The sequence below is a fragment of the Bactrocera dorsalis genome, chromosome 2 (assembly GCF_023373825.1).
Source record: "Bactrocera dorsalis isolate Fly_Bdor chromosome 2, ASM2337382v1, whole genome shotgun sequence".
Lineage (NCBI taxonomy): Eukaryota > Metazoa > Arthropoda > Insecta > Diptera > Tephritidae > Bactrocera > Bactrocera dorsalis.
In genome coordinates, this window is record NC_064304.1 from 86,502,780 (window position 1) to 86,528,569 (window position 25,790).

Below are 25,790 nucleotides of genomic sequence, written 5' to 3' on the forward strand. Positions count from 1 at the left end.
TTTCTTCTATTTTTATTATCATTTATTTGGTGTAACCTATTCTATAATTACACTCAACTTATGTGTCTGTTTTGCTTTTCAAAATAAAAAAACTACATATTACCTTCAGGCATTATTTTATAAATATAACGTATTATGTACTTTTTCAAAATAATTTATTTATTTTTTTATTTAATACCATATATTTTTAATTACTTCTTATTGTAGTTCCTTTTTTGTTTGTGTACCAAAAATAATTTTTAAATTATTTAAAAAAGGTATATGCAGACACTTTTTTGCATTTAATCATTTTTTAATTTTTCTCTAATTATTTTTGTATAATTTTATTTTTTTATAACTTTATAATAATTTTTTTTTTTTTAATTTTTTGCATTATTTTTTTTTTTAATTTTTTGCATTATTTTTATTTTTTCTTAATTATTTTTACGTACAAACGCTTTTTAGTTTTTTTTTTTCCTTTTTTTTTTACATTTGTTTACGCTCCTTTCTTTCTTTTTCTGTTTGCTTTTTTATTATTTTTTTATTATATTTTTTTAACATTTTATGTATATGTATGTATATCTATATACACATATACATATATTTTTTTAATTTTATAAAATTTTTAAACTTAATTAAAATTTTTAATTAGGTTTTTTTGTAATTGTTTTAATTTGTCATTATCTTTTTAATTATTACTTTTTAATTTTCATCGTCAGACTTCATTTATCTCTTATTTTCTTAAGCAAATTTTCAAAATAAAATCGACATAATATACAATTTTTGCTTTCAGAATTTTTAATTTGAAGTCATCTAAAGATTATATGCTTTCACAGAAATTTAAAAATAATTAACGATAGAATAAGCTGCATTTCCTGAAACTATTCTCACACACACACACACATACGAGTATACACGCAGCCCGTCAGACCTGAAAATGGTTGCAACTGAATTTGTATAATTTCTCCAAAGCACCTCTACCATAGCCCCTTACCCCTTTTATTTGTTTAAGCCGCAATTCTAAGCTAACACACACACATACACATATAAAATTACGATTATAACGTACAAAATACATATGTATAAGCACAGCAGCAACACACACGCATACAATTGTTGGTGTATTTGTATTTGTAATGTATTATTTAATTATTGTCTTTGGCATTGTTTCGATTTTTGTAATTTGAAGACCAAAAACAAAAATTCAATAAATCAAAAAAAAAAACACGAAATCTACAAAAACAATTTGTGTAAAGCATAAGAAAAGCCGTAAAAAATGCTAAATTATTGTAATGTATGGTATCCTTTAGGCGGTTACCCATTTTGGCAGCATGCAAAGGAATTTTAAATTTTTATTCCCTAAAGAAAAAAATTTTACAAAAACAAAAAAGCATAACGAACGAACGAACTGCAACTGAAATTGCTAATTAAAAAATAAAAACATAAAAATAAAGAAAACTTTAAACACAAAATTTACATTTAAAAATATGGATTTATTATATTATAAGTTCTAAGTTATGTATACATACTTATATATCATTTGTACGAAACAATAACAAAATAAAAACAACTATTAAGTATCATCTAAAAGCAAAAAAAAAAATGCAAAACGATTGTGAATAAAGAAAATAAACTTTTTTCTTTGCAAATAATATAAATTGGACTTTTTCTTGAAAGCCTTGTGGATTATTTTTTACGGGGGAGGGTGAGAATGCAACAGTTTTTCTCGTTTTGAAGCCTGACAGTTATGTTGTCAGCATTCAGCGGGCAGATCAAAGTGTGGAACCTATTTCGCTGTGTTTGACAGCGTAAGCATCTGAAAAATGTGTGTTCAGCTTCTTAACTTTAATGTTCTAATGTTTAATTATAAATATTATAATCGATATATTTATATTTATATTTCTACCCTTCAAGCGTCCAGATTTTTATTTTTTTATTAATATCCATTAATTTTTATATCAGTCCAGCCTTAAGAGCAATGTGTTTCAGAGTCTCAAGTCATGTTTTGTCATCTGGGTCATACTGCTGAGCAACTCGCTCAAAGTTTACTAGATTTATTGAGTGAGAGTGGCATTAATATCAAAGATTGTCGTGGGCAAAGGTATGTATTTTAATGCCAGCAACTTGAGTGGGAACTACATCGGCTTACAAGCCCGAATTAAGAAAATAAAGAAGTGTGCCAAATACACTCCCTGTCTTGCACATCCATTAAATGTGGTTGCTAAGTGCGCTGCAGACTGCTGTACAGAAGCATTACTTTTCTTCCATTTCATTGAAAACCTCTATAAATTTTTCCGCTTTTACCTATCGATGGGGTTCTCTTACGAACGCACTTAAAGATTCTACTTCAAAAATTCCGATTTTGGAACGGTTATCGGACACTATGTGGTTAGCCCGAGCTGATGCTACGGAGGCACTTTTATGTGGCTTTATCACTATTAAGCAAGTATTGGAAGACATTTTCAATAACGTGGATCAAAAAGCGGAGTGCCGTATTAAAGCTTACGGACTACTTTCAACGATGAATAAGTTGGAAACGGGAATAATGACAATTACGTGAAACGAAGTCCTAGAACGCTTGCAAGCGACTGGTGCTTCGTTGAAGTCGTCTGATCAAGACCTTAATAAAGGGATACGCCCTTTATGAATCACTATATGGCTACGTCCAAGCAATGCGACCCACTTTTTCAGATATTGAGGCAATAGTCAAAGATCTGACCTACTGTGAAGAATACCAGCAACAGACATCCCAACAAATCAAACGAAATACAAAATACGACCATTTCAGCGGCTCTACTACACTCGACGACTTTGTTGAAAATCAAACACCTGGAACACCTGAGGTGTTTATTGTCATTATTGATAACGTACTGTCTGGTTTAACTAAACATATGAAAGCATATCATAAAGTTACTAGTGTTTTTGAAGTATTTCGACAGCTACAATCTCTTACAACAAAAGAGATCTTGGAAAAATCCTCTATTATGGTCACTCCTTACGAAGATGATTTGAAGAACAGCCTAGACGGCGAATTAGTGCAGTTCGCAGAGCTGCTGAAAACAGATGTGCCTACTGTCATTGACAGCAAGAAACAGGAGCCTCTGGAATAGCAATATTTTAAACTTTTAAGTATTAAATAATTCTTTAGAATCGTGTGTCCCAAACTTAGAAATTGCTTTGCGAATTTACTAATCTCTCATGATCACTAACTGCAGTGGCGAAAGTTCTTTTTCAACATTAAAACGTATTAAAAATGAATTAAGCAACACGCTGGGCAAAGAACGTCTCACTTTGCTAAATATAGAGCATGACTTGCTTAAAAACGTCGATATTGAAAGTATTATCTCTAAATTTGTCTATAATAAATTCAGAAAAGTTTATTTGTAAGAATTATGTGTTATTTAGTACCCTAAACTTGAGAACCTTTAGCAAACCAAGGGCCCCCTGACAGAATTTGCTACAGGCCCCGCGGTAATTTAATCCGGCACTGGTGCCGAGTCGACAGTCCTCGCCCGGACAAAATCCAGGTCTGTTCTGATTACTTAGACTCGACTGTCGTGGGAACAGCCTTTTGTTTGCTCTTTTGTGGAGGTGGTATTTGTTCCTTGTTTCTTGAACGTCTACATTTTCTTTCGTTCAAATGCCAGTAAGTCGATAGGCGTCCGCTTATTACCAATACAGCTTTGCCTGAAACTATGCGGTATGCAGATACTACCCTTAGTGCAACTGTGTGATACACTTTTTCTAGCGTTTTGCGTCGGTTATTTTTCCATGGCAAGTCATTCAGTGTTCTCGACATCAAAAACATCAATTTTTCCTGTCGTGGTCCTCCGATGTTGGCCATCAATCTGATAAGTTAGAAAGTTATTTTCCGCAGCATTGTGGATGTTGTGCCCAGTAGGCATGCCTGTAATCTATTCATACACCCAGTAGTTGATAATCTTTTGTGTCCTTAAGGTTCTGTTGTTATCCTCATGTTTATATACATTTTTGCTCTGTTCATCACCTGGCTATCGCAGTGATTATCGCGACAATGTCTTTTGCGTAGCCAACTAGGTAATCGTTGGTCTTATTGTTACAGGGTCTTCCTCATACCTAGTTTCCTATACTTTTTGCATGTATTGTCGTGACTTATAATCTTCGGGGCTCTTGCGAATGGTCTTGGTGAACCTTCATGTTCTCAAGGCTTTCCATCTCACCTTGATCTGTTTGTCAGCGCAAAAATTTATTATATGTGACCTGGTCTACGAAAAGGGAGCTAACGTGCGAAAACTAGTTTTCTGGGAAACAGCTGTTAAAAATAAACAACTCGTTTCGTCATCCGAATCAACTAAAAAGTGAAAATTGATTTTTTGACACCTAAGCCCCCTTTCCGTAGACCAGGTCACATATATCATTTTTAATGACTTACACTTACTTTTGGCAATCTCATCCCCAATACATCTACTGCTTCCCTGCTTTTAAGGACATTCTCTGACGTAATGCGATATGAGATTATCACCTGTGGTCTATAAAAATTTTACACAATCCGCATTTTGTAACAGATCTTAGTAATCCATGGAATTCAATCCAATTAAAACTGGCATGATTTTATCTACCAGTGAGAATAAAATCCCAGGCGTCCCTTTCCCTTTATTGGGAGGTTCAGGCCTTTAAACTGTTGAAAAGATAAAATGCCTAGAAGCTCTTCGTCAGCTTATCTTGAGGAAACCGTACTTCTTCTTCTTCTTTACTGGACACCGCTTAGCGGTTATAGCCGATTTAACAGCAGCGTGTCAATAATTTTTTCTCTTCGCAATGTGGCGCCAATTGGAGACTCCAAGCGAAGCCAGGTCCTTCTCCACTTGGTCTTTTCAACGGAGTGGAGGTCGGCAGAGGATCTATTGAATTACTTTGCCTTAGAAAAGTTAAACTTGCTACAATTGTAGTAGTTATTACTGGGCATCCTTTAATAGACTTTCATGCAGTAATTTATCAAAGTTATATGGAAGAAGGTATAGTGAGAACATCCGAGAACTTTCTACTCTATTGTCCAGTCTTTATAATATTAAGGTTGAAACATCTCAGCACCCTTACTTTCGGCGAACCAAGGGACATAGACAAAACTGACATTAGCCACCTTAACAAATTTGTGAAAGGGTTAAAAGGCTTTGTCGATCATGAGAGATAAAATATATAAGAAATTTAGGTACCACAATGGACCGACGTTCCAAGCTCTCCGAGTGAGATTTGTGTAATGATCGACCTCTTAATTTAACCTAGACACAGCATGACTATTGACATTTATTACATATATAATTTCTTCCTTAGCGAAGTATTGATTAGAAACCAAAGTATGTTTTCATAAAAACAAAATAATTTTATGTCGATGACTAAGTTAGTTAAAGAAAAATTAGATAAAATAACATAAGTCGTAGATATATTATGAAAGATGATGTGCTAAAACAAGTCATCGAAAGCGCTATTATTTGAATTCTTCGCCTAAACGATTCGCTCACTCACAAAATCACAGGTCAAGTCAATCAGTGTCGCTGCCTATGCGCCAACAAGCGATGTCGCTTGGCTAACAAACGTGCTGTCGCCAAAGAGCGATAACACCGACCAGGGCTCGCATTCTGCTTGGCTTCATGGGCCGCAGCAGCTGCTTTCATGGCAGCCTCTTTCGTTTTGGCATAATCATTGCGCGCCGCGTTCAACTGACCCAACAACTGTTCGACTCGTGTCTTGGCGGCATCAAAGAGCTGTGTCTTTTCGGCTTGCTCCTGTTGTGCACCCTGTGCTGCCTGTTCTGCATTTCCGACATTCGTCTGAGCCATAACCACCGCCTTGGTAAGTGTCTTCAGTTGCTGTGCCGCATTCTGCGCCGCTTGCATGGCGGCGTTGACATTTTGTTGGGCGTCCTGCAGAGAAGTACTCTGCTCCTGTACTACTGCTTCAGCCTCGCGAACCTCATTCTGGAGTTGTTGTACGATTTGTTGTTTGCCGGCAAGCGCAGCCTCTGCTGCTTTTGCTGCCGCTATAGCTTTCTCAGCCAGCTGTGCCTTGACTTGCATGGAGGCGGCTTCACCGGCCGCTTGCTGTGCATCCGAAGCGGCCTTAGCCTCCTTTGCTGCCTTCTGAGCGATATTGGTAGCCTTCTGCTTTGCGCTGCCTGCACTCATTTCGTTCTTGCATTTTTCGGCGGCACCACTGTTGCTACCACCGCCGCTGTCACTACCACCACTCCCACCACTATCGCCCACTTCGTTGGCGAGCGAGAAGTCGGTGTAGAGGCTCGGAATCATTCGTTTGACATTCTTGCGATGTGGCTGTTAACAGAAAAGAGATGTGGATGTAGAAATTGTAACTGGAAAAATGGAATTTCATGGTACCCACCTGACGAATGTAGGCCCGCGCCGTTAATAACTGTAACGAAACTATTATCGAGAGCAAAAAATATATTTTCAGATGCATCTACTAGGTGGTTGCATATATTGTATGTTTGTATATATAATTAAGAAAATATAAACAATATTGAGTTCTCCTTTCGGTTTTCAATTGTAAATTGACTAGTGTCAAAATGGATTTCTGAAAATTATTGAGATTTTAATCAAATAATTTTACTAGAAGCACAGTACTTTGATGACGGCGAGATCCTGATAGGGTGCTATATACGCTTGCGGACTGCTAAGTGTTTGCGGCACTCGAATTAAGTAAGGAATTAACTGTAATAAAAGTGGGTTTCTATGACGAGATTTCTCTTCAAGACTGCCTGATTTATTCCTGCAATACTCTTTAAAGTATCTTTGGTTGTGAAGTTTTGACACAATTTGAGATTGAAGATTTTGGATCTTCTCATGTAACCTTTAACGACTCCTCGTGCTTCACTAATTCGTTTCCAACAAAGCGCTGCAATTAGAACATATTGGCACGTCTCGTTATTAGCTTGTGTCTTACTATACGCATACCACTTCAGAGCCAATTTGTTTCTAGAAAGTTACCTTTTGCAGAAAATATCCAAGCTTGGTTTGTCGAAGATCAGGCACTTATAGCATGTAACGATCTTTTATTTATCCCTTTCCTTCTGGAATTCGAATTTGCTGATATGTGTACACATTCCGGTTGCCTCCGGCTCTATCGGCTTGGTGTGAAAGTGGGGGCTTTCATAGCCAAGTGATCAGCCGTCTCGCTTCCCTTAATGCCTTGTATCCAAGGACCATAGAAATTACCCTACTTTGGAACCCTGGAATCTGAAATTTGAAAATCTACTTGTCTTATAGAACATATCGGAAAGAGGGTGTTATTTAACTAAGGCTTTAAGGATTAACAAGAATAGAATCACTACTCTCTTATGGTTAAAAATATACAATAGTAAGCTTGGAACCCAGCAGAACATTCAGTTCAATAATATACCAACACCCAATCTGCTTTTTTGAAGTGTTTCTCTTCTACCACTTTTAGAAAAGATTGTAATGGTGTATTTGTATTCGGTGGAAACCCCGCACTCACTAAACATTACAACAACCTAAGCTCATTTAAGCTCTTACGCGTCCGAATATAAACTCTCTACTTGTTACCAATTTCAACCATTCCCTTCACAACGCCAAAGCCTTCAAAGTTTTGATGTCGAAAATAGAATTTTTTATCGAAAAATAAATATGAATTGGTTCTGTATATTTTTACTGATTTATTTGACAGCGCACTCGGCGGTTGGACAGCACTGTTACAACAAGAGGCGGGTACGTACACAGCACTTCAAAATATCGAAACCCACTTACACATACCGCTATGTTTGCAGATGCACCATCGCAATGCGCGTCACATGCTGCAAAATATGTATGCCGAACTCATGCCCGGTGAGGGTGGAAGCGGCGGTTCCGAAGGCAACAAGGAGGAGGAATGCAAAAAAAGTGGCGTCACCTCGGGTAATCCTAAGCAAAAAGCCACCAATATCGCACAGAAGGCCGCCAAAGAGGCCAAAGCCGCCTCGGATGCACAAGCAGCCGCCGGCGAAGCAGCGTCACAACAAGTGAAGGCGCAACTGGCCGAGAAGGCGGTTGCTGCCGCAAAGGCCGCAGAAGCAGCACTGGCGGGAAAGCAGCAAATTGTACAGCAGCTGCAGCAGGAAGTGCGTGAAGCCGAGGCGGTGGTGCAAGAGCAGAGTAGCTCGCTGCAAAATGCACAACAAAATGTCAACGCCGCCATGCAAGCGGCACAAAATGCCGCACAGCAGCTGAAGACGCTCACGAAAGCGGTGAGTATGGCACAAGTGAATGTCGGTAATGCTGAGCAGGCGGCACAGGGTGCACAACAGGACTTGGCGGAAAAAACGCAACTAATGGAGGCCGCAAAGAGTCGTGTGGAACAATTATTGCGTCAATTGAGTTCGGCACGCAACGATTATGGCAAGACTAAAGAGGCTGCTATGAAGGCGGCTGCCGCAGCACACGAAGCTAAACAAAATGCGAATCCCGGAAATCGTTGTGGACGTTCCTCGCCAGGCAGTCGAATGATGGCAAAGCGACACTTGCGACTAGCACAGCGACAACGTCATTAGAGTTCATAACAACAATTGACAACTGAAACATACATACATATATTTCAATGTTGTGAAATCGTCCTTTTCTGTTTAATGGTTTTATATTTTTTCTGTATTTTACAATTATATAAATGAACATACATATGTACACCGGTTGTTATAGAAAACGTATTTGATTGCTTGGAAGTGACTGACGAGCAAAGGAAGCTAGACATTTAGTTTCGCTATTTTTTCTTAACCTTTTATGCTCTAGTTGTCGAATACATTGCGAAAACGATTCCAAATTGGAATTATTCCACATTTTAATAAAATTTGAATCGGAACTTAGTGCAGAAATGTTTCAACCCTTTCCACGAGGCATTTTAAAGAATCTACTTTCAAATAATTTAGATCATTAAGGAGAGTAGAGAGAGGAAAGTACGGCTCTATGATACAAAAACTTCTCTTTAGAAAGCTTTGGAAAGAAACTTAGCCTTATAAAATTTCTGAAGATGGAGTCATGTGGAAATTCACGCGAGTGAAGAAAGTTCTCTGAGCAACATTCACTTCGGAGAGGACAGAAACGATTTTTACTTTTGGTCTTAGACCAAGTATCCTTGGATAGCCAAAAAACATCCGTTTAAAGGCAAGCTAAAGTAAAACGAAACATCCCTCCCAAAGGTCGCCGCCAAACCCAATGAAACGTAGAACACAGCCTCCTTTTGATGATGACCACTGCAAACGTGTTAAGGATTATGATTTAAGGGCATGCACCTGGGATGTTAGTCCCTTAATTGGGAAAATGCCGCTGCCCAGCTGGTTGATGTCCTCTTAGGAGTAAAAATGCCTCGTAAGAGTAAGTGCGGTGGACGGGACAAGGACTGAGAAAAATAAGTCCTTGTGGCCTTTACTACAGTAACCATATAAACAGCCGCAAATTTGGTGTGGGAGAGAGATTTCATCACCGAGTCCTTGCATTCATACCGATGTATGCTACAATCCGCATCAAAGCGAAGTTCTTCAACATAATCGCCCACACGGAAGAGATTAACGATGTGACCAAAGATGTCTTGGAGCGCACCCATGAAAGCTGCCCCCGCCACGAAGTCGAAATCGTGCTTGACCATTTTAACGCCAGGATTGTCAAAGGGTTGAGAATGATCAACTTCGCGGAGGTCCGAAATATGGTTATTTGTAGTACTAGATTCCGTCATAGGAAAATTCATCAAATTACCTGGCTGTCGAAAGCGAAAAGGAGAAACGACTTGCGAGCAGTTGTAAACACGGCTATAACCGCGTAAGCGGTGTCTACGCCAATAAAGAAGAAGAAGAAAATAAAATATTTAGTATATATGTATATATAATATTGATCAAAATGGATTCAAACATTACAGTGTAGGGCAGAGCTGATACACGGCAATCCAGTTGTTCATTTCGCACACTACAGATATTTACAATGGAAATGTGAATCATTCTCCAAATCAGTTCATAATCTCACTGAAATCTTTAAGGAGGTCTTCCGAGACTAATATACCTGAGGCTGCAGAAAATTTTGCGTAGCTTTTGAGTCCAGTTTTATGGCTTCCTTTAAATCCTCTTTTAAATATTTATATATATTGTATATGAAAAAATATATAGATAAAAAATAGGCAGGTCTGTGCAAGTGAATCGATTTACAAAAGACTTAACTAAAAAATAAACATTTTAACAAATATATATACATATATAAATAAAATGTATCACTGCTTCGCTTGTGGCGCTGCAGCAAGCCGACGCTTACGCGGCACACGCATCATACGACGACAACGACCAGTCGGTGATGCATTCACCTTAGCCTCGTGCGCAGCTGCAGCCGCTTTCATGGCCGCATCCTTTGTCTTATTGAAATCCTGTCGGGCGGAACTCAACTGCCGTAACAGCTGTTCGACACGCATCTTAGCCGCCTCCACCAGTTGCGTCTTCTCGGCAAACTCCTGCTGTGCACCAGTGGCAGCCTGCTCGGCGTTGCCGACGTTGGCTTGCGCTGTCTGCACCGCCTTCGTCAGCGTCTTCAATTGCGATTGTGCTTGCTGTGCCGAGCTGACGGCAGCATTGACATTCTGCTGTGCGTTCTGTAGTGAGCTACTCTCCTCCTGTACGACCGCCTCGGCTTCGCGCACTTCCTGCTGCAGCTGCTGGACGATTTGTTGTTTGCCTGCAAGCGCTGCCTCGGCCGCTTTGGCAGCTTGCATAGCCTTCTCGGCGAGTTGTCCCTTCACTTGAAGTGCAGCAGCCTCGCCAGCCGCCTGCTGCGCTTCGGACGCGGCTTTTGCCTCTTGAGCTGCCTTTTGTGCGATGCTTGTGGCTTTTTGTTTCGCATTTCCCGCCATCATGGGATTTTGCTTGCACTCACCTTCCGATCGGTTTGCGCCACCCTCTTGCTCGCCACCGGAATCCTCTGAATATTGTGAGTACAAGCGCGGCAACATTCGCTTTATCTTTCTGTGCTGCTCCTGTGTTGGAGGTATCGAATATTAAATGACCCCATTTAGGGTTTTAGCACGCGTCTACTTACCTGTATACGATTGTTGTCGAAACTTTGCGCGATAAAAAACTGACAGTTTAAAAGGACCAATATTAAAATGATCGAACGCATTTTTAATATTTTGCGAAATTTAAAATCTAATCTTAAAAAAGTTTCATAATTATTGCTTTTGTATAAGTTGTTGCTTGCCTAGCGGGGTTGTCAGATGATCGTTAAAATCACTTCAGCGGAGACTATTTTTATTTTGTTTGGATTTTGATATGACTTTGTAAAATTCAAACGTCAAATTCTGATAAAATTTTCGAAGTGACAAATATCTTACAGATCTAAAGAATTATGTATATGAGGCAAGTTAGACATACATAGATGATTCTTTCAGTTGATGTTTATATGCCATAAAAACAAGAGAAGAATAATATTATATGCATAATAATTTAATTTACTGCTTTTGTATTCACGCTATTATTATTATTCCAAGTAAGGAGACCTCTGTTCTCATTCTGTCCAAATCCGAATTTCACTTTATATAAAAACTTCCAAAAGCAAAAATATTAACTTTAGGTTCCCAAATAAAATATCCACGTCTCTTTTGAAAATCGCTCCGAGAGAAAAGTGGCCCTGACAGAAGAACCGCCTTGACCCACGTTTCTCTTATATGTAAAAGAGGCTTTCAAATGGTTCACGTCAAGCGGCTGAAAATAAGCAATTAAACACAATTCAACAACTCGGTACATGTGATGAAATTTCCAAGTTTTTTCCCAAACTATCTGTCGAATTTCTTTTATTTTGGAATTGTGAATTGAACTTTGTCATAAAATGACATCGATAATTGGCAAAATTTGAAATTTTAGTACATATATTATTTGTAACACCAGCAACAGTGCTTCGATGAACTTAATAAAACTTTCGGTGATACAGCTCCATCAAGGGCTAGTGTTTCTCGATGTTATGGTGAATCTATTCGGGGTAGTATGTAGATCACTCCAAAATGAATTTCATGAAGGTCGTCTAAAATCAATTGTTTTTCTGGGAAGAACGTCATATGACTGTTTATTTCGGGATAGGGAATAGGTGAAAGTAAAGTCTTCATATCGCTTGTCGAACTCACTTTATATAAAACTCGCAAGTAGTAACCGCAGTCTTTCGAAGTTATGTTACATATTTTGGATATCCGTCTGAAATTCAATTTTACAGTTATTTAGTTTAGTTTTAGTATTTGTGTCAAAAGCTCACATACGTTTCTCGATATGGAATAACATAGTAAAATTATAGTAGACCAGCATCGATACTGTACTATTAATCTATGTTTTTATCTGAGAAAACATTATATGATGTGATTTTCATAGAAGTATAACCGATGTACTTATACTTCAATTCAGGATATTCTTCTTTTTTTTTAATTAACCTTATCAACCCTGTTGGATATTGGCTTGTAATAATGCCTTCCAGGCGCCTGTGTTACGCGCACTCTCCTCCGGTCTCTTACACCAAGATTACTGCACCAGAGAAACGGTCTACCTCGACGTCTTTTATTACCGACTCTCCCATCAAAAGTCTTTTATCGCTGCAGTGTCAGTACCTGGTCTCACATCATTAAAAAGCCAGCGCATCCGCTGAATATTTATTCGCTGGACAATGTCAATGATGTGGTACAATAAAAACATCTCATCTTTGGTCCGCATAAGATAGTGGTCGCCAACACGTAAATGGCCAAACACCTTTAGCATCCCCTAAGTATCAGCTCACTACTTTTTGACACGATCCATGATTCTACTGTTATGGAAGCATTAACAATTTTTATACCCTGAACAGGGTATATTAAGTTTGTCACGAAGTTTGTAACACCCAGAAGGAAGCGTCGGAGACCCTATAAAGTATATATATATAGTAAATGATCAGTATGTTGAGCTGAGTCGATTTAGCCTTGTCCGTCTGTCTGTCTGCCCGTCCGTCTGTATATACACGAACTAGTCCCTCAGTTTTTAAGATATCGTTTTGAAGTTTTGCAAACGTCATTTTCTCTTCAAATCACTCTTTTCGAAGCACTATAACATATAGCTGCCATACAAACTGAACGATCGGAATAAAGTTCTTGTAAGGAAAACTTTTGCATTTGACAAGATATATGAACGAAATTTGGTATAGATTATTTCCTAAGAAAACAATGTAATCTCCGAAGAAATTGTTCAGATCGGCTTACTATAACATACAGGTACCATACAAACCGAGGGCTTGGAAAACTTTCGCATTTGACGTGGCATCTTCATGAAATTCGACATGGATTACTGCTTAAGGTAATAATACTCGTATAATCTCCGAAAAAATTGTTCAGATTGGATTATTACAGCATATAGCTTCCATATAACCTGAACACATAGTTACTAAAAGAAATGCACCTGTTTTTCTTTTTTCATAATCAATTCGGTTATAAAAAATCCAATTCAATTATAAGGTTGTTCTTATCATTACCCTTTACTCTGAGCTATATGCGAATATGTTAGACTACCTTACTTCTCCATTCTAGGCGCCATTAACGGCCACAATAATTTTCAACCGTTTAAAAAATAGTTGAAGTTATTTTCAGTTCAAATCAACGGTAGAAATGATAAGGTAAGGCAAATAAAAATCAATCAAACTCATACTCATTACTTAGTCATTAACGCAATACTTTACAACGCAAAAATGACGGAACATGACTGAAACTTTAAGTGTTTAAATGTTACACTGTCATCCACGCAATACAATGACCTGTTAGTTACGAGAGCTGTCTGTTAAATCCATATTGCTTATTATAGCGAGAAGACTTTATATAAAATAATGTTGCTGAACATTTCTTTGTCATTTTACTAGTGTCTTCGTTGCTCTGACTCTGAGTAGCTACATCAACATAAAACGCATGCAGTATTTTCCAACATCCTCTACTTATAACAGAATATAAATCTTTTAACGAATTTATCAATGTTATTTAGAATACCTATATGAATGGCATAATCTCATTGGAGTTAATATTGAACTATTGTCGAATCATGTTCTCGAACAACCAAAGCACTTTTGGGCCTTTGTGTCCTTGTGGTTGGTGTACTATATAATATCACTTATTTTCTTCACCCGACTTTTTCAACTTCAGGGAGTTGTTTTAGAAGTTTTGAACCATAGATCTGGACATTTTTCCCCGCTTTAAAATCGGCAACTGTTAAATATTCGTAGGTCTGCCGGTGTTAGAGACAATTGCATTTATATTCCGTTTTACCATTTTTTCAACTCCACAAAGATAATATTAAAATATTTTGACCTAATGAAATGATACTTTCGGAATCCATTCCCATGATAGTCGGGTCTATGTAAACAGAACGGGACCGGATTTTTATTGAATCAAGAACAGTCAATTCGTCAGCATTCTTTAAATTTCGGAACCGCAGCTACAACAACAACCCTTCCGGAATATATGTTTTGCCTAAGCAAAAAGTCTTAGCCGCCGGAAAAAGGCTGAATGAGATTTTGTAACCACAAGTCTACCGAACCGCGCTCGTACCGTAATCTTATCCGCAAATCGCTGCAACGGCATTGAATGAATCGCCGTTGAAGTGGACTTTTCTAGAGAAGTGAATTTTTCATCATAAAAACGAGTGCATGAGAAAAATAACTGAAAAAAATCGCCACGCGAATTACGAAGGAAAGCAAAGTAACAAAAACGATCTTGCACTTTCCTCCAACTTCGTGGTCAGCAACACCAGCCGCGCCGAGAGCCATGCATTGCTAATAAAATGCATGCAAAAGAAAGTTGAAGACACGTCTGAACTCCGGTGTTATGACAGAGCTAAAGAAATGCAACAAAAACAATTGCAACATCGCAATCGAAGATGCTGGTCAGCAGGCAAACGTTCATGACCGGCCAGCGAGAGCAACGGCTGCTTACGATGGCGCTACACCGGCCTATACACAAATCTCTAGCCTTTTCACTCACTCTGCGGCACGGCAGAAACTTTATAAATATGATTGCTGGGCGCGCATGCGCAACGTCTTTCCTACTTAATGTATTCGCGTGCGGCTGAAAATCGATAGCAGGCAACGCGCGCTTCCACATATCAAATTGTAACTGTTGCTCGAACTACTGGTGTTGCAGTAGCGCGTTCGAGTTCCGTTCACACAGGTTCACTCCGGATATACAAGCATACATACATACATATGTACGCGTGGGATTGCGAACGAAGCTGAAAGTGGTTTTTCCTGAAAAGTAAAAGCGTCCAACTACTACATAACCCGACACGTTTGCCACCACGCCAGGCTTTCGGCATCCCATTCCGCCAACATCGCCTTGGACTTGTACGCCTAACGACATTGAAGTCGCATTTGAATTTTGAACGAGTTCGCAACTTCAAGAAGGAAAAAATCGTTATTTTTTATTGTGAAAAATTGTTACAACAAAATTATTCGCATACATTTACAACTGAGAGTTAACGCATGCGCAGTATTTTGTTATTTTTGCGCGCAACTGTACGCGCGTTCAGTCAGTCGCGATTAGATATTGACAGCGTCAGGACGCGATTAAAAACTTTGCACGCGCATTGCTCAAACGGGAAGTAAATATATATTCAACAGGAAATAACTGTTAAGGACTCATTTGCAAGAAGTGTGCGGAAATCAAATAAAATAGCATTTTTTGTTGTAATAAGTAATAACAATCCAGTGCAGTGTTATAGAGACACATTTGAGTTAAATATGAATTAAATACTAGGAAGCGTTTTAATAAAAGAAATTCACAATAAATATTTATAAAGACAACATTGGCAAGTCTTGAGGTTTGTAATCGAGCAGCGGTTGATGAAATACCGCAACTTACTTAATGCGTTATTCATTTGGATGTGTTCACTTGAGTGTAATCCCAAATGCTATCCGACAAATGTCTCACTAAAAAATTTTAAAAGCTTTTTAATGATAGAAACACGCCCGAAACAAAATTTTTTGAGCTTAGTCGGAAGCGAGATCGAACCGAAGTCCTGTACTGAAACGTATGGACCTAAATGTATACAGTAACGAGCAAAACCGAGCAAATGTTCTGACATTTTGTTTTAAAGCTTTACAAAAATACTAAAACGGAGCAAAATTCAATTAAAATTTTAAGTATTTTATTCCTTAAAAAATTTTAAACAAATATTTTACAAAATAATCTAAAAATTAAAAGACAATAAGACTTAAGAGATACTTAATTTTCTCAGTTTTTCATCTACCGCAAAAATTAGCTATTGGTGTATTCTTAGTACTTAGTCCAGAGTCCTTTATTTTTATTGACGCTTTTAATACATTTGGACATGCTTTTCACGAGATTTTGAATTAAATCGTTCGGAATCAGATTCCACTCGTGCTATAAACGCTATGAAGTAGTCTTCCTCCTCATTATATCATTTATTTTAATAAGTGATCCGATATGCCGGCATAGGAGATAACCCCACAACTTCAAACTCCTTCCGTCAAGCTTTACCATCTGCTTAAAATTGTGTCTTTGTATGCTTTTGCTAGTAATAATTTATAGCGTTACTCTGAAATCTGTTAATTTTCACTTCCTCTGACCAAATCACATGCTTCCAAAGCTCAACGCTCCACTTTTTACAAAATTTGGAAAAGGCTAGACGAGCTTGAGAATTTTTGGTCGATAGGACCGGTTTTTTCTCCGGGATAGCTGATACCAGTCCGACTCGAACAAGGCGCTAAGCGTGGTCTTTTCGCTGACTGTCTTATTTAGCACTTCTGCAGCCTTGTTTGGTGATACCGTACTATTTTTCCTCATTTACCCTTACATTGAACATGCTTCTTGGTCTCAGAGGAGTTTAGGCTGTTCTCCGACTAATCGGCCACATACAATATTGCGCCTCTGGAGAACGTTAAATACAGAGCGTTAACTTATAGTTAATTTTTCGGCAACGTTTTTCTGATTTCGTTGATGACTTCGGGAAGACGACACACTTATTGAATTTTGGCCATTTTTAGCCCTCTTATGCATGGATTCTAGTTTGGTCAAAAATTGACCTTGATTTGTAAAATTTTTGAAAAATAGTAGACAAAACTTGTGTCAATTTTTAGATATAATAAATAATACGTATCTTTAGGGAACCTTCCTATTAGCTAAAAAGATCACATCTCTTAATAAAAATCAATAAATCGTATACGAGTATAAGTTTAGTGACAATGGCTCTATAGTTATGAGGTTAAAACATCAAACATGGCACCTAAATCATTATACATTGTGACAAGAAAATACCCAGAAATTACAAATAAATGCAAAATATTTAATTATTCATCAATATTTATTATGTCGCCTTCAAAATAATCCCCACCGGCAACTTATGGCAACGATTATTCCAATCTTTCTTTTCATACGAACGACTGAAAACGACTGACACGAAGCCAAATCTAAATTCGGACCGTCCTTCAAGACTTTGTACCACTCGTAGGCTTGTGTTTTTGATAAAACTGAATGCCCGTAAGCCTTTTCTAACATTCGCAATGATTTCGTCACACGAAATTTGGTTAGAAATACAAAATTTTAGACAAATTCTTTGTTCGATTTTTTATCAATTGTAAAAATAGCAACGCACTACTGAGGTGAGGAGGTCGACGTAAGCAGCTGCTTCCGGGTGTTTATTTATTCCAATGGTTCAATTTTAATTCAAATATTATGTATTTCGATAATTTGATAGAAGGAGAAATTATTTTCAGGTTTGCACCGCGACCTAAAGTCTATTACGATCTCTCCTTTTTGACATACATATATTCACAAAAGCCCAGCACTCTTGCTGGACGCAATGGAGCTGATCTAATCCCTGTTCATCTTAATGGATTCAAAAGCCTTGAGCATACGTCTACACATTGCTACGCAATCTGCAATCAGGTGCTCAGTAGTTTCCGGTTATATGCCGCAATTCCGGCAGTTTGCACCATAAACAATGTCCATCTTGGACCGGTGTTTCTTGAACCTACAGTGTCCAGTATAGAATACGACTAGTGGATGAAACTTATCTCTTACACACATATATCAAAGAAAGTTTTTGTCCCAAAGAAGAAGATCTTCACGTTAAGAAAAATTAGAGTATAACAAAATGATTTCAAGACCGTTGCTAAATTATCTTTTTTTGGGTTCTGTCAATGATTCTTCCCCAAAACTTAGCTCGTCATGAAAGACATTTTATATTTTTGAATAACCTTAAAACCATTACCACAGATAAAATATTTGCAATTTCGCCTTCCAGTACTGATTTTTTATATTATTTTAACGGTGCTTTAGGAATGAAGATGAGGCCAGGCTTGCTACGTCATTTAAAACACGTTCCAACAGAAGCCTGTCCTCTAACTGACAACTTCAACTCAACTTCCTAAAAAAAGTAAAATAGTTACAGTACTCGTAATAGTGGGTTATAGTTTAGTTTAGACAAATATATTATTAAGGACATGAAAGTATACTCGTACAGCGAATAGCCTCCATTTAGGAAGTTTAAAACAAAATTTAAAAAATTTAGCAAATCTTCATTTCCAATAAAATAGCAAAACAAGATGAGTTGTAATGAAGAAACTTCAAAGGTCGGATACCACAAGTAGGACATGTCTTAGGGAGGAAGACCTTCCAATAAAGAATATATTTCTTATACAGTGACATTTCTATAACTTGAAATGTTTCTTAAGCTAAACGTCAATCGAAGATTGTCAATACAAAATATCTTTCAAATGGAAGCCCCAACAAGTTTTGACCATCCTAAAGAACTCACCATCTCATCCTTATATTTATATGACTCTAGCCTTAAAATTTTGCATAATTAATAAAGCACGACCTTATTCACAATTTCAGATTGCGACAGAAATTTATAAAATTTCCAAAATCTCTATTTTAATTTTATTTTAATCAACAAATATGTCACGTCTCTACATTGCCACAGTGCTACTGCTGCTTGGTAAGTGCTTTGCAGTTGATTTATAAAAATAATAAAAACATTTTTCATGTGCAGTTCCCTCGGTATTGTCAGCGAGCACATTTTTCACCGTTACATCACGCAAAGTAAAGCGCACAGGAAGCTATTTAAGTGTACCACCCCCACTGCCACCACACCCCCAATCTCAATCACACGCTCAATCTCAACCTCACCATCCACCGCCACCTCAACCACAGCCACAACCATCCCCGGCCACTGCTGCTTCACATCGTGTGGAACACGAGCCTTATCCCTACGAAGACATTAACGAGCATGATTATCACTCTCAGCCAGAAATAGACCATTACGAAACCGATTTCAAGCCCACACAAACACTTTCACACTCCAATGTGCACAGTGCCCCCACCTCTTCGAAATTTCTCATTGACAATGGTCTCCGTAGTATTGCCAAAGGTTCCGCCGATCAAGCAAACTCTGCAGTTGCCAGTCAAAATGCTGCCGGTAAACAAGCCGCCTACGTGGCGAAGAGTACGCTAGCACAGGCGGCCGCGCAAGCAGCCGGTACCGCAGTGGCTGTGCTCAAAGGTAAGGAGGTACTTTTGCGACGACTCGAAGATCAAAATGTAGACGAACACAAAAACTTGGAAGGCGAATTGTCGCAACTGCAACAGGCGAAACGTTCGGCCAAGACGGCGCAATATGCCGCACAACAAGCCATTAATCACGTATCGGTGCTAACGGCGACGCTTAACAATGCACAATCTGCTGCGGAGCTGACACAGAGGGCAGCTTCTGAGGCAGCTGCCGAGTTGGCATCACAAATTGATATGGTGGCACAGGCTAAATCGAAGTTGGAACAAATAGAATCACAACTCTACACTGCGCGTTTGGATTATGAGGAGACCAAGGAAGCGGCAGAGAAGGCCACATCGTCGGCGCAAGAGGCGCAAATCAATGCTAACGATGCCGCAGTGCATGCGAACGTGGAGCTCAGCGAGTCGGTGAGTGTGGATGCGCATGATAAAAGCGATTACACTGTGGGCACGGTGCTTGCCGTGGACTCCGTGCAACATGGCAGCGTTGAAGGAACGCATAAGAAGAAATAATCTCGTGTGCGAGCTCTTAGTTTGTAATTTTTAACATTTTTATATTAACTTACATTCAAATGTACCTAATAAATGTTTATTTATCGAACAAAAGGAGCAAATAATTTATTCCAGACTCGCGAAAGTGTAAATAAAGCAAAGTTACTAGTCTGCAGAACAAATAATACGAAATTTCATAGGCTGTCTTGGAAAACCGCAATGCTTAAGTATTAATTTAAGGTTAAGTCAGCTAAGGATTCAGGTTTGATCAACGACGCGGAGATCTTCTAGGTCTGGATAGAGAGACCTGGAGACAATGGAGGAATGAACCGTTTTTGAACTTACCACAAATTGTAGAACTAATTTGACAGTTTCATTGAAGGCATGACTGCCAAGTTGTTTCAACGTCAGTCTAGTGAAAACTACATAGTCGAAAAAAACTGCCCACCAAACAACTGACATCCGTCAAAATGTTTAGCTTCTGCGCATACATACCTACTAAACATGGTCTAGTTAAAACGACTGCAACTGCGATAAGGTGACTCATTCCCAGTACCATTTTTTGCAATCTAATCGGCTTTACAAATTCCAACACTCATCACCAAAAAGCTTGATGCAATAGATAAAAAGTCCAAACACTCCTCAACTACTCTTGAACATACAGTCAACGTCTCACAGCCAGTTATGTCGCATTACTTTTATGGTAAATGTTTAAATCTCAGGAAAAGGATACACTTCGTAACATTATACGTACTGCTACCTTTATTCCAGTCAATTCAATTGAAAAGTCATTGCTGTGTACTGATCAATAGCTCTGTCGCGCCGTTTGTATACTTAGCTTGGTAGTTTAAAAAAGGAGTAGAGACTCCCCAGTAATGACTTTTAATCTTGAAAATAAATCAGAATGGTGTGAAAGGTTTGTAATTTAGTTCAAATAAAGAGTGATACATTTCGAGGTACCCCACTTTTTTAAAGAAAAAAACAGAAGCTTCAAATTTAGTGGGTAATATTTAGTATCGTTCGAAAATGACTCCATCGGCCCATAAATCATAAAATTACAGCTCTTAAATCTCTTCCGGTTGATCTTCGTCCCAAGTGTGGCTATTTCGCTTGTTTACATACCCATTTAGCCAGAAATGGAACTCATCGCTGAACAAAATTGGCCCGAAAACGTCAGATCCTCTTTGAACTTATCAAGAGCCTATATATCGGAGCGGTTTTTCTTGGGAAGGTCAAGCGGCTTCAGTTCTTGCACAACCTGTATTTTATATTTGTCAATTTAAAATCTCTATGTAAAATGCGCCAAGTCATTCCATACGCCAGGCCGAGAAGCAAGATCCGGCGCCGGATCGACTCTCCACGGTCTTTGTGTACACTCTTAGTTACGGCTGCTATAATTTCTTCACTGCGTGCTGGTCATGGTCTATTCGGTCGAATGGTGGGTCTCAAGATGGGTGCTGGTGTTGCGAATAGCACACTCAGTAGGCCGATTATATTAACCATAAGTTGAGCGAAGCGCGCGAAAGACATTATTTTACGTCACAAATCGGCATACTGCTGAAGCCAAAAAATGTCCAACATTCTCTTGGATACAAACCAAATTGGTTATTGTCGAACTATAGAACAAAAGATGGTGGTTGCAATTTTCAAATACTTATTTAAGGGGTAAAAATATACCCTAAAGTTGGAACCAAAGAATAACTTTTTCTTGATGATTGGCTCAGGATGATGAGGCTCAGGCCTCAAAACCCAGTTCACTGTTTTCTTCACGAAACTCACAAACACAATTTATTGTATATATTTTTATTAAAAAACATAAAATAATAAATAAGTTACATTACATGTAATTGTACGTTCATTTTATATATATCCAAGAATCTCCCACACACGCAGATTTTTACTTTTTCTTATATTGATGTTGTGTGACTTAATTTACTGATTGAACTATATTGAAAACTTAACACTAAGCTGGCGCAACAATCGTATCCCCGATTTAATTTCAATTATTTATATATATTTCGCTCAATTTCTCAAATGCGCACAATGACTATTTAGGAATGACGTATTTACTTAACGACCTACAAACATTGTATAGAAACTCATACTTGGCAGCTTTATACACTATAACTCGACTTCATTTAAAGCAACCGTTGCACCACCAACTCGCGCAGGCTTCGTTTCGTAACACCACTTCCATTAACTTAGTAATTTTAATCCCTGCAAAGCGCTACCAAGCGCTCAACCCCCCTACTCAAGCTTCATTCGTTTCTTGTGTTGTAGTCTGACTATTTGCCGCCTTGATGCTGTCCAACTTGGCCTTCAGCTGAGCCAGGCGATCGTAGACAGGTTGTGGTGTGATAATATCCACTGCAGTGGTGATCTCTGACAAGTCATCCGCCGTCGTTTTTATATCGTTGTTCAATTCAACTCTACGTGTCTCCAAAGTAGGGCTTATAGCGTCACTTAACGCTTTCTCCGGCGCTGCAGTGGTTGTATCTTCAACGTGTATAGCAAAACTACGCGCCTTGTCCGACACATGTATATCATCACTGTCCACGCGTCGTGCTCTAGAATTCTCTTCCTCAGCCATGGAATCTTTGAGTGTTTGTATATCCAAACCGCCATCACCGCCTTCATTGTCAGCATTTTTACTGTATTTGGAGAAGTAAGTGAGCGACTTCATGAGCTGATAACTCTTAGAGATGGGTATATTGGAGTCGTAGACACTTTTGCTGGCACTGCAGTCCACATAGAACCACCAGTTGCATTTCAAGATTGTTTGATCGAAGAGTGTGCTCTCTGGGCAAAGGAACGATTTGCGCACAAGTCCATCATCGGTGAGCGCACAAACATGGAACACCTGAACAAGAAATATACTATATAGTGAATATGGTTATTTTATTAGTTTGTAACGTTGTAACTTACCATGCAACCAAGATCTGTATCGGCATACAGTCCTGGGAAATGTTTCTGCTTCCCGCAGGAGAAACTCGTCGGTGGCAGATCAACTTTGGACTTAAAGTTATCATCGAAGTTCTTGTCATAGCCAACTGGATAGTATTCGCGTGGTGCATTCATGACCTATGCGAAAAAAATTAGAATATATTTTTAACACTTTCAATACTTATTGTCTCAAAAATATTCAACAAATTGAGTGATTCCAGAAAACTGGCCTATGTCTTCCGACAGAGGGAGTAGAGCGATATCGACAAACATCGATAACACGAAAGGGAGAGAATTTCTTGTAAGTTATACAAAAAGGAGAGTGAAGAGAGTAGCGGACAGTTATAATGATCAGTATTTACCTAAGTTCTCACAATAGTTTGGCGATCTATATTTAATAACTGTAATAGTACATCCAACTTACGTACCTTCGACATCTTACTCTCGAAAGCTACATTCTCTTTGATATTCTGGCTGTCGAGTTCGTTCTGTGGTTGAGCCCAATTCATAACCTGTGCTTCCTTAATCGCTGCTACTGGTAACGGTGCTGGCGTTGTTGTTGTCGTAGTACGCGCTGTCGTCGAAGTACGTACGAATTCTTGACGCAACTTTGCCGCCAACATAGCACGATGCTCGGCTTTCATTTGTTGTTCACGTACATAGATTGCATGTTTGATTGTGTCCACGGTGACATTGGCCGCTGAGGCTAATTCCTCCACCGTCACATCCTTCAAATCGAATTTCGGTTCCTCGAACTGCAAGTAATTTGGCTGTCCATGCATAATCCGTTCCTCTGCGTTAGTGAGGGACTTTGTAACGGCAGCGAGACGTGCCACCGAATTAGGCATTGCCTGGAAGGCGGGCACCGCAAGCGGTTGCGAGACAGAAGGGTTCGCAACGTGGAAGGTACGATTGGAGTTCTACATAAATAATTTAATTTAAAACATTTTATTTAAAATTTAAATGTTTCTGCACTTACCATTGGATCGGAGTAACCTTCTACCAACTTGTTGTTGAGACGAACTCTCGGATTTGGGGAGTCCACTGCAACATTCGTACGCCGCTGCGCCATTTGCGCTACAGGCACGGTTGCAGTTTTCGGTATGGGTCGGAATGCTGGTACACCTAACGGTAAAGGTCTCGCCTCTGTCATTAATTGTGTAGGCGCTACTTGACGTTTAAGATTCTCTCTGTAAGCAGCGTTGTAATTGGGAGAGGCTCGCGCGCCAATGCGTTTCTCGGGTATGGGATGCTGTACTGGCTGATAGGGAAACAAGATATTTCATTAGTTCGCAAAAATACGTATTTTTAACCAATAATAATAAAAATGTACTAATTTTTATTTATGGGTTTTTTTGTGAATATGAGGCCATGGTTCACAGAGCAGTGCTCGTCTACTCCATAAATTAAAATACTAAAATATTACTCAAATATTTTGGGTATTATGTGTTGGACCATGACGTATGGGCAAGAACTCTCTCAAGTAGGCTCTCTTTTTTAAATAATATTTTAATATATTTGTTCCAGTTTGATTTACGTTGCTCTGAAGGCCATCTATAAAGCTATTTACTCCATCTCGGAATATTTCGCAATAGTAATTCTAACACGGACTATAAAAGAATAAGTCCAAAAGACACTGTTTACAGCAATAACAACAACGTTATGGGTAGACATCTCTACAAGTTTTATAAAAGTCCTTTTTTGGTTAACGAAAATATTACTTTATATCCTTCTAGCTCGTTTTTCTTTAAATTTTAGACTATAAAAACCCAGCCTAAGGGACTGTTGTGATCTCGCATTTTCTGATTCTTGCTTTAGAAGCCAACTACATTTGAAGTGGAAGCTCCCTGGTGCTAGACAATACAAAGATGATACGATTAACAAATTCTGACACGCTATGTCATAAATGAAGCGAACTGTCGAACTGTCAGTGCAGTCAAAACTTCCTTTTATTTCGATCATGGCGTGGCGATCTAATATATAGGGTGGGCCATATAAAATTTTAAATTTAAAGATAGGGCGTAAAAGACTGAGTGTAGCGTTTGCTGTATGACACGTAGCGCCGTCCTGCTGGAACCAAATGTTGTCCATGTCTTCCTCTACAATTTGCTTGAAGAAAAATTCGGTTCGATTCGCGATATCGCTCACCATTGATTGTTACGGAGGTTCCTTCTTCATTTTCGAAGAAAAATGGACCGATGATTCCACCACACCAAAATCCGCACCATACGATTCGTACAATGATTCGTGCTGGGTGCATTGGCTTCTCAACGATTACGTGCGGGTTTTCTGTGCCCCAAATGCGGCAATTCTGCTTGTTAACGTAACCATCGAGGTGGAAATGAGCCCGGTCCGAAAAGATGATTTTTCGGTAAAATTGACCATCCTCGGTCAAACGATCTTCTGCCCTATCTGTCAATATTTCCCAGTTTTCTTCTAGTGAATAGCGACCCATTTCGTAAATTTTAGACTTACATATTTCTCTGTCAAATGCACTCCCAAAAACATAACGAAATGAAATTGTGTCGTAATCTCTATGTTCATCAATAAAAGGATAAGGATATAAAAAACATAAGCACTAGGGTGCTTAAAAAAAAAAATTTTAATTTTTTTCTCAACTCTTACCCCTTCAAATGTTAGTGATTGACAAACAAAAAATCCTCCCTCAAGCCCGGCGCTGTAATCATCACATATTCATAAAGTTGGCTTTTCAAACATAGAGTATATAGCAGCAATGGTTGCTTGGTTGAAAATAGAAGCGCATGAGCGCCAGACCACAAGGCACTGCACTGCACTTAAACCAATACTAGGACGGTTGTGTTCCAGGAGGGTAACTAACTTAA

General features: G+C 38.6%; 5 protein-coding genes across 11 annotated transcripts in view; 2 read left to right on the forward strand and 3 right to left on the reverse strand.

Moving 5' to 3' along the window:
* Positions 1–5,312: 5,312 nt before the first annotated feature.
* LOC105223350 (uncharacterized) lies at positions 5,313–6,543 on the reverse strand. The gene is made up of 2 exons (XM_011201066.4): positions 6,355–6,543; positions 5,313–6,287 (listed from the first exon to the last, which is right to left on the reverse strand). Exons 1-2 carry the CDS (start codon positions 6,430–6,432, stop codon positions 5,502–5,504), a joined length of 864 nt encoding a protein of 287 aa, XP_011199368.1. The 5' UTR covers positions 6,433–6,543; the 3' UTR covers positions 5,313–5,501.
* Positions 6,544–7,537: 994 nt separating this feature from the next.
* Positions 7,538–8,671, forward strand: LOC105223349 (mediator of RNA polymerase II transcription subunit 15). The gene is made up of 2 exons (XM_011201065.3): positions 7,538–7,697; positions 7,757–8,671. Exons 1-2 carry the CDS (start codon positions 7,617–7,619, stop codon positions 8,513–8,515), a joined length of 840 nt encoding a protein of 279 aa, XP_011199367.1. The 5' UTR covers positions 7,538–7,616; the 3' UTR covers positions 8,516–8,671.
* A 1,386-nt stretch (positions 8,672–10,057) lies between these two features.
* Positions 10,058–11,349, reverse strand: LOC105223347 (restin homolog). The gene is made up of 2 exons (XM_011201064.4): positions 11,031–11,349; positions 10,058–10,968 (listed from the first exon to the last, which is right to left on the reverse strand). The coding sequence occupies exons 1-2, from the start codon at positions 11,109–11,111 to the stop codon at positions 10,216–10,218; spliced, it is 834 nt and encodes a 277-aa protein (XP_011199366.2). The 5' UTR covers positions 11,112–11,349; the 3' UTR covers positions 10,058–10,215.
* A 3,689-nt stretch (positions 11,350–15,038) lies between these two features.
* LOC105223346 (uncharacterized) lies at positions 15,039–20,031 on the forward strand. Of its 2 annotated transcripts, none has more exons than XM_011201063.4 (3): positions 15,039–15,799; positions 18,838–18,940; positions 18,995–20,031. In XM_011201063.4, exons 2-3 carry the CDS (start codon positions 18,901–18,903, stop codon positions 20,023–20,025), a joined length of 1,071 nt encoding a protein of 356 aa, XP_011199365.1. In that variant the 5' UTR covers positions 15,039–15,799; positions 18,838–18,900; the 3' UTR covers positions 20,026–20,031. The 2 variants fall into 2 exon arrangements, with proteins under 2 accessions (XP_011199365.1, XP_049304399.1); XM_049448442.1 differs by having other exon boundaries at positions 15,039–15,580.
* Positions 20,032–21,791: 1,760 nt separating this feature from the next.
* LOC105223345 (hypothetical protein) overlaps positions 21,792–25,790 on the reverse strand; it is a 52,567-nt gene continuing 48,568 nt past the window's right edge. For all 6 annotated transcript variants that reach the window (XM_029549115.2, XM_011201062.3, XM_011201061.3 and 3 more), the window contains 4 exons: positions 23,927–24,208; positions 23,376–23,867; positions 22,930–23,085; positions 21,792–22,864 (listed from right to left, as the gene is read on the reverse strand). In XM_029549115.2, coding sequence (XP_029404975.2) covers positions 22,256–22,864; positions 22,930–23,085; positions 23,376–23,867; positions 23,927–24,208 — 1,539 coding nt within the window. In that variant the 3' untranslated portion in view covers positions 21,792–22,255. The remainder of the gene's footprint in view (positions 22,865–22,929; positions 23,086–23,375; positions 23,868–23,926; positions 24,209–25,790) is intronic.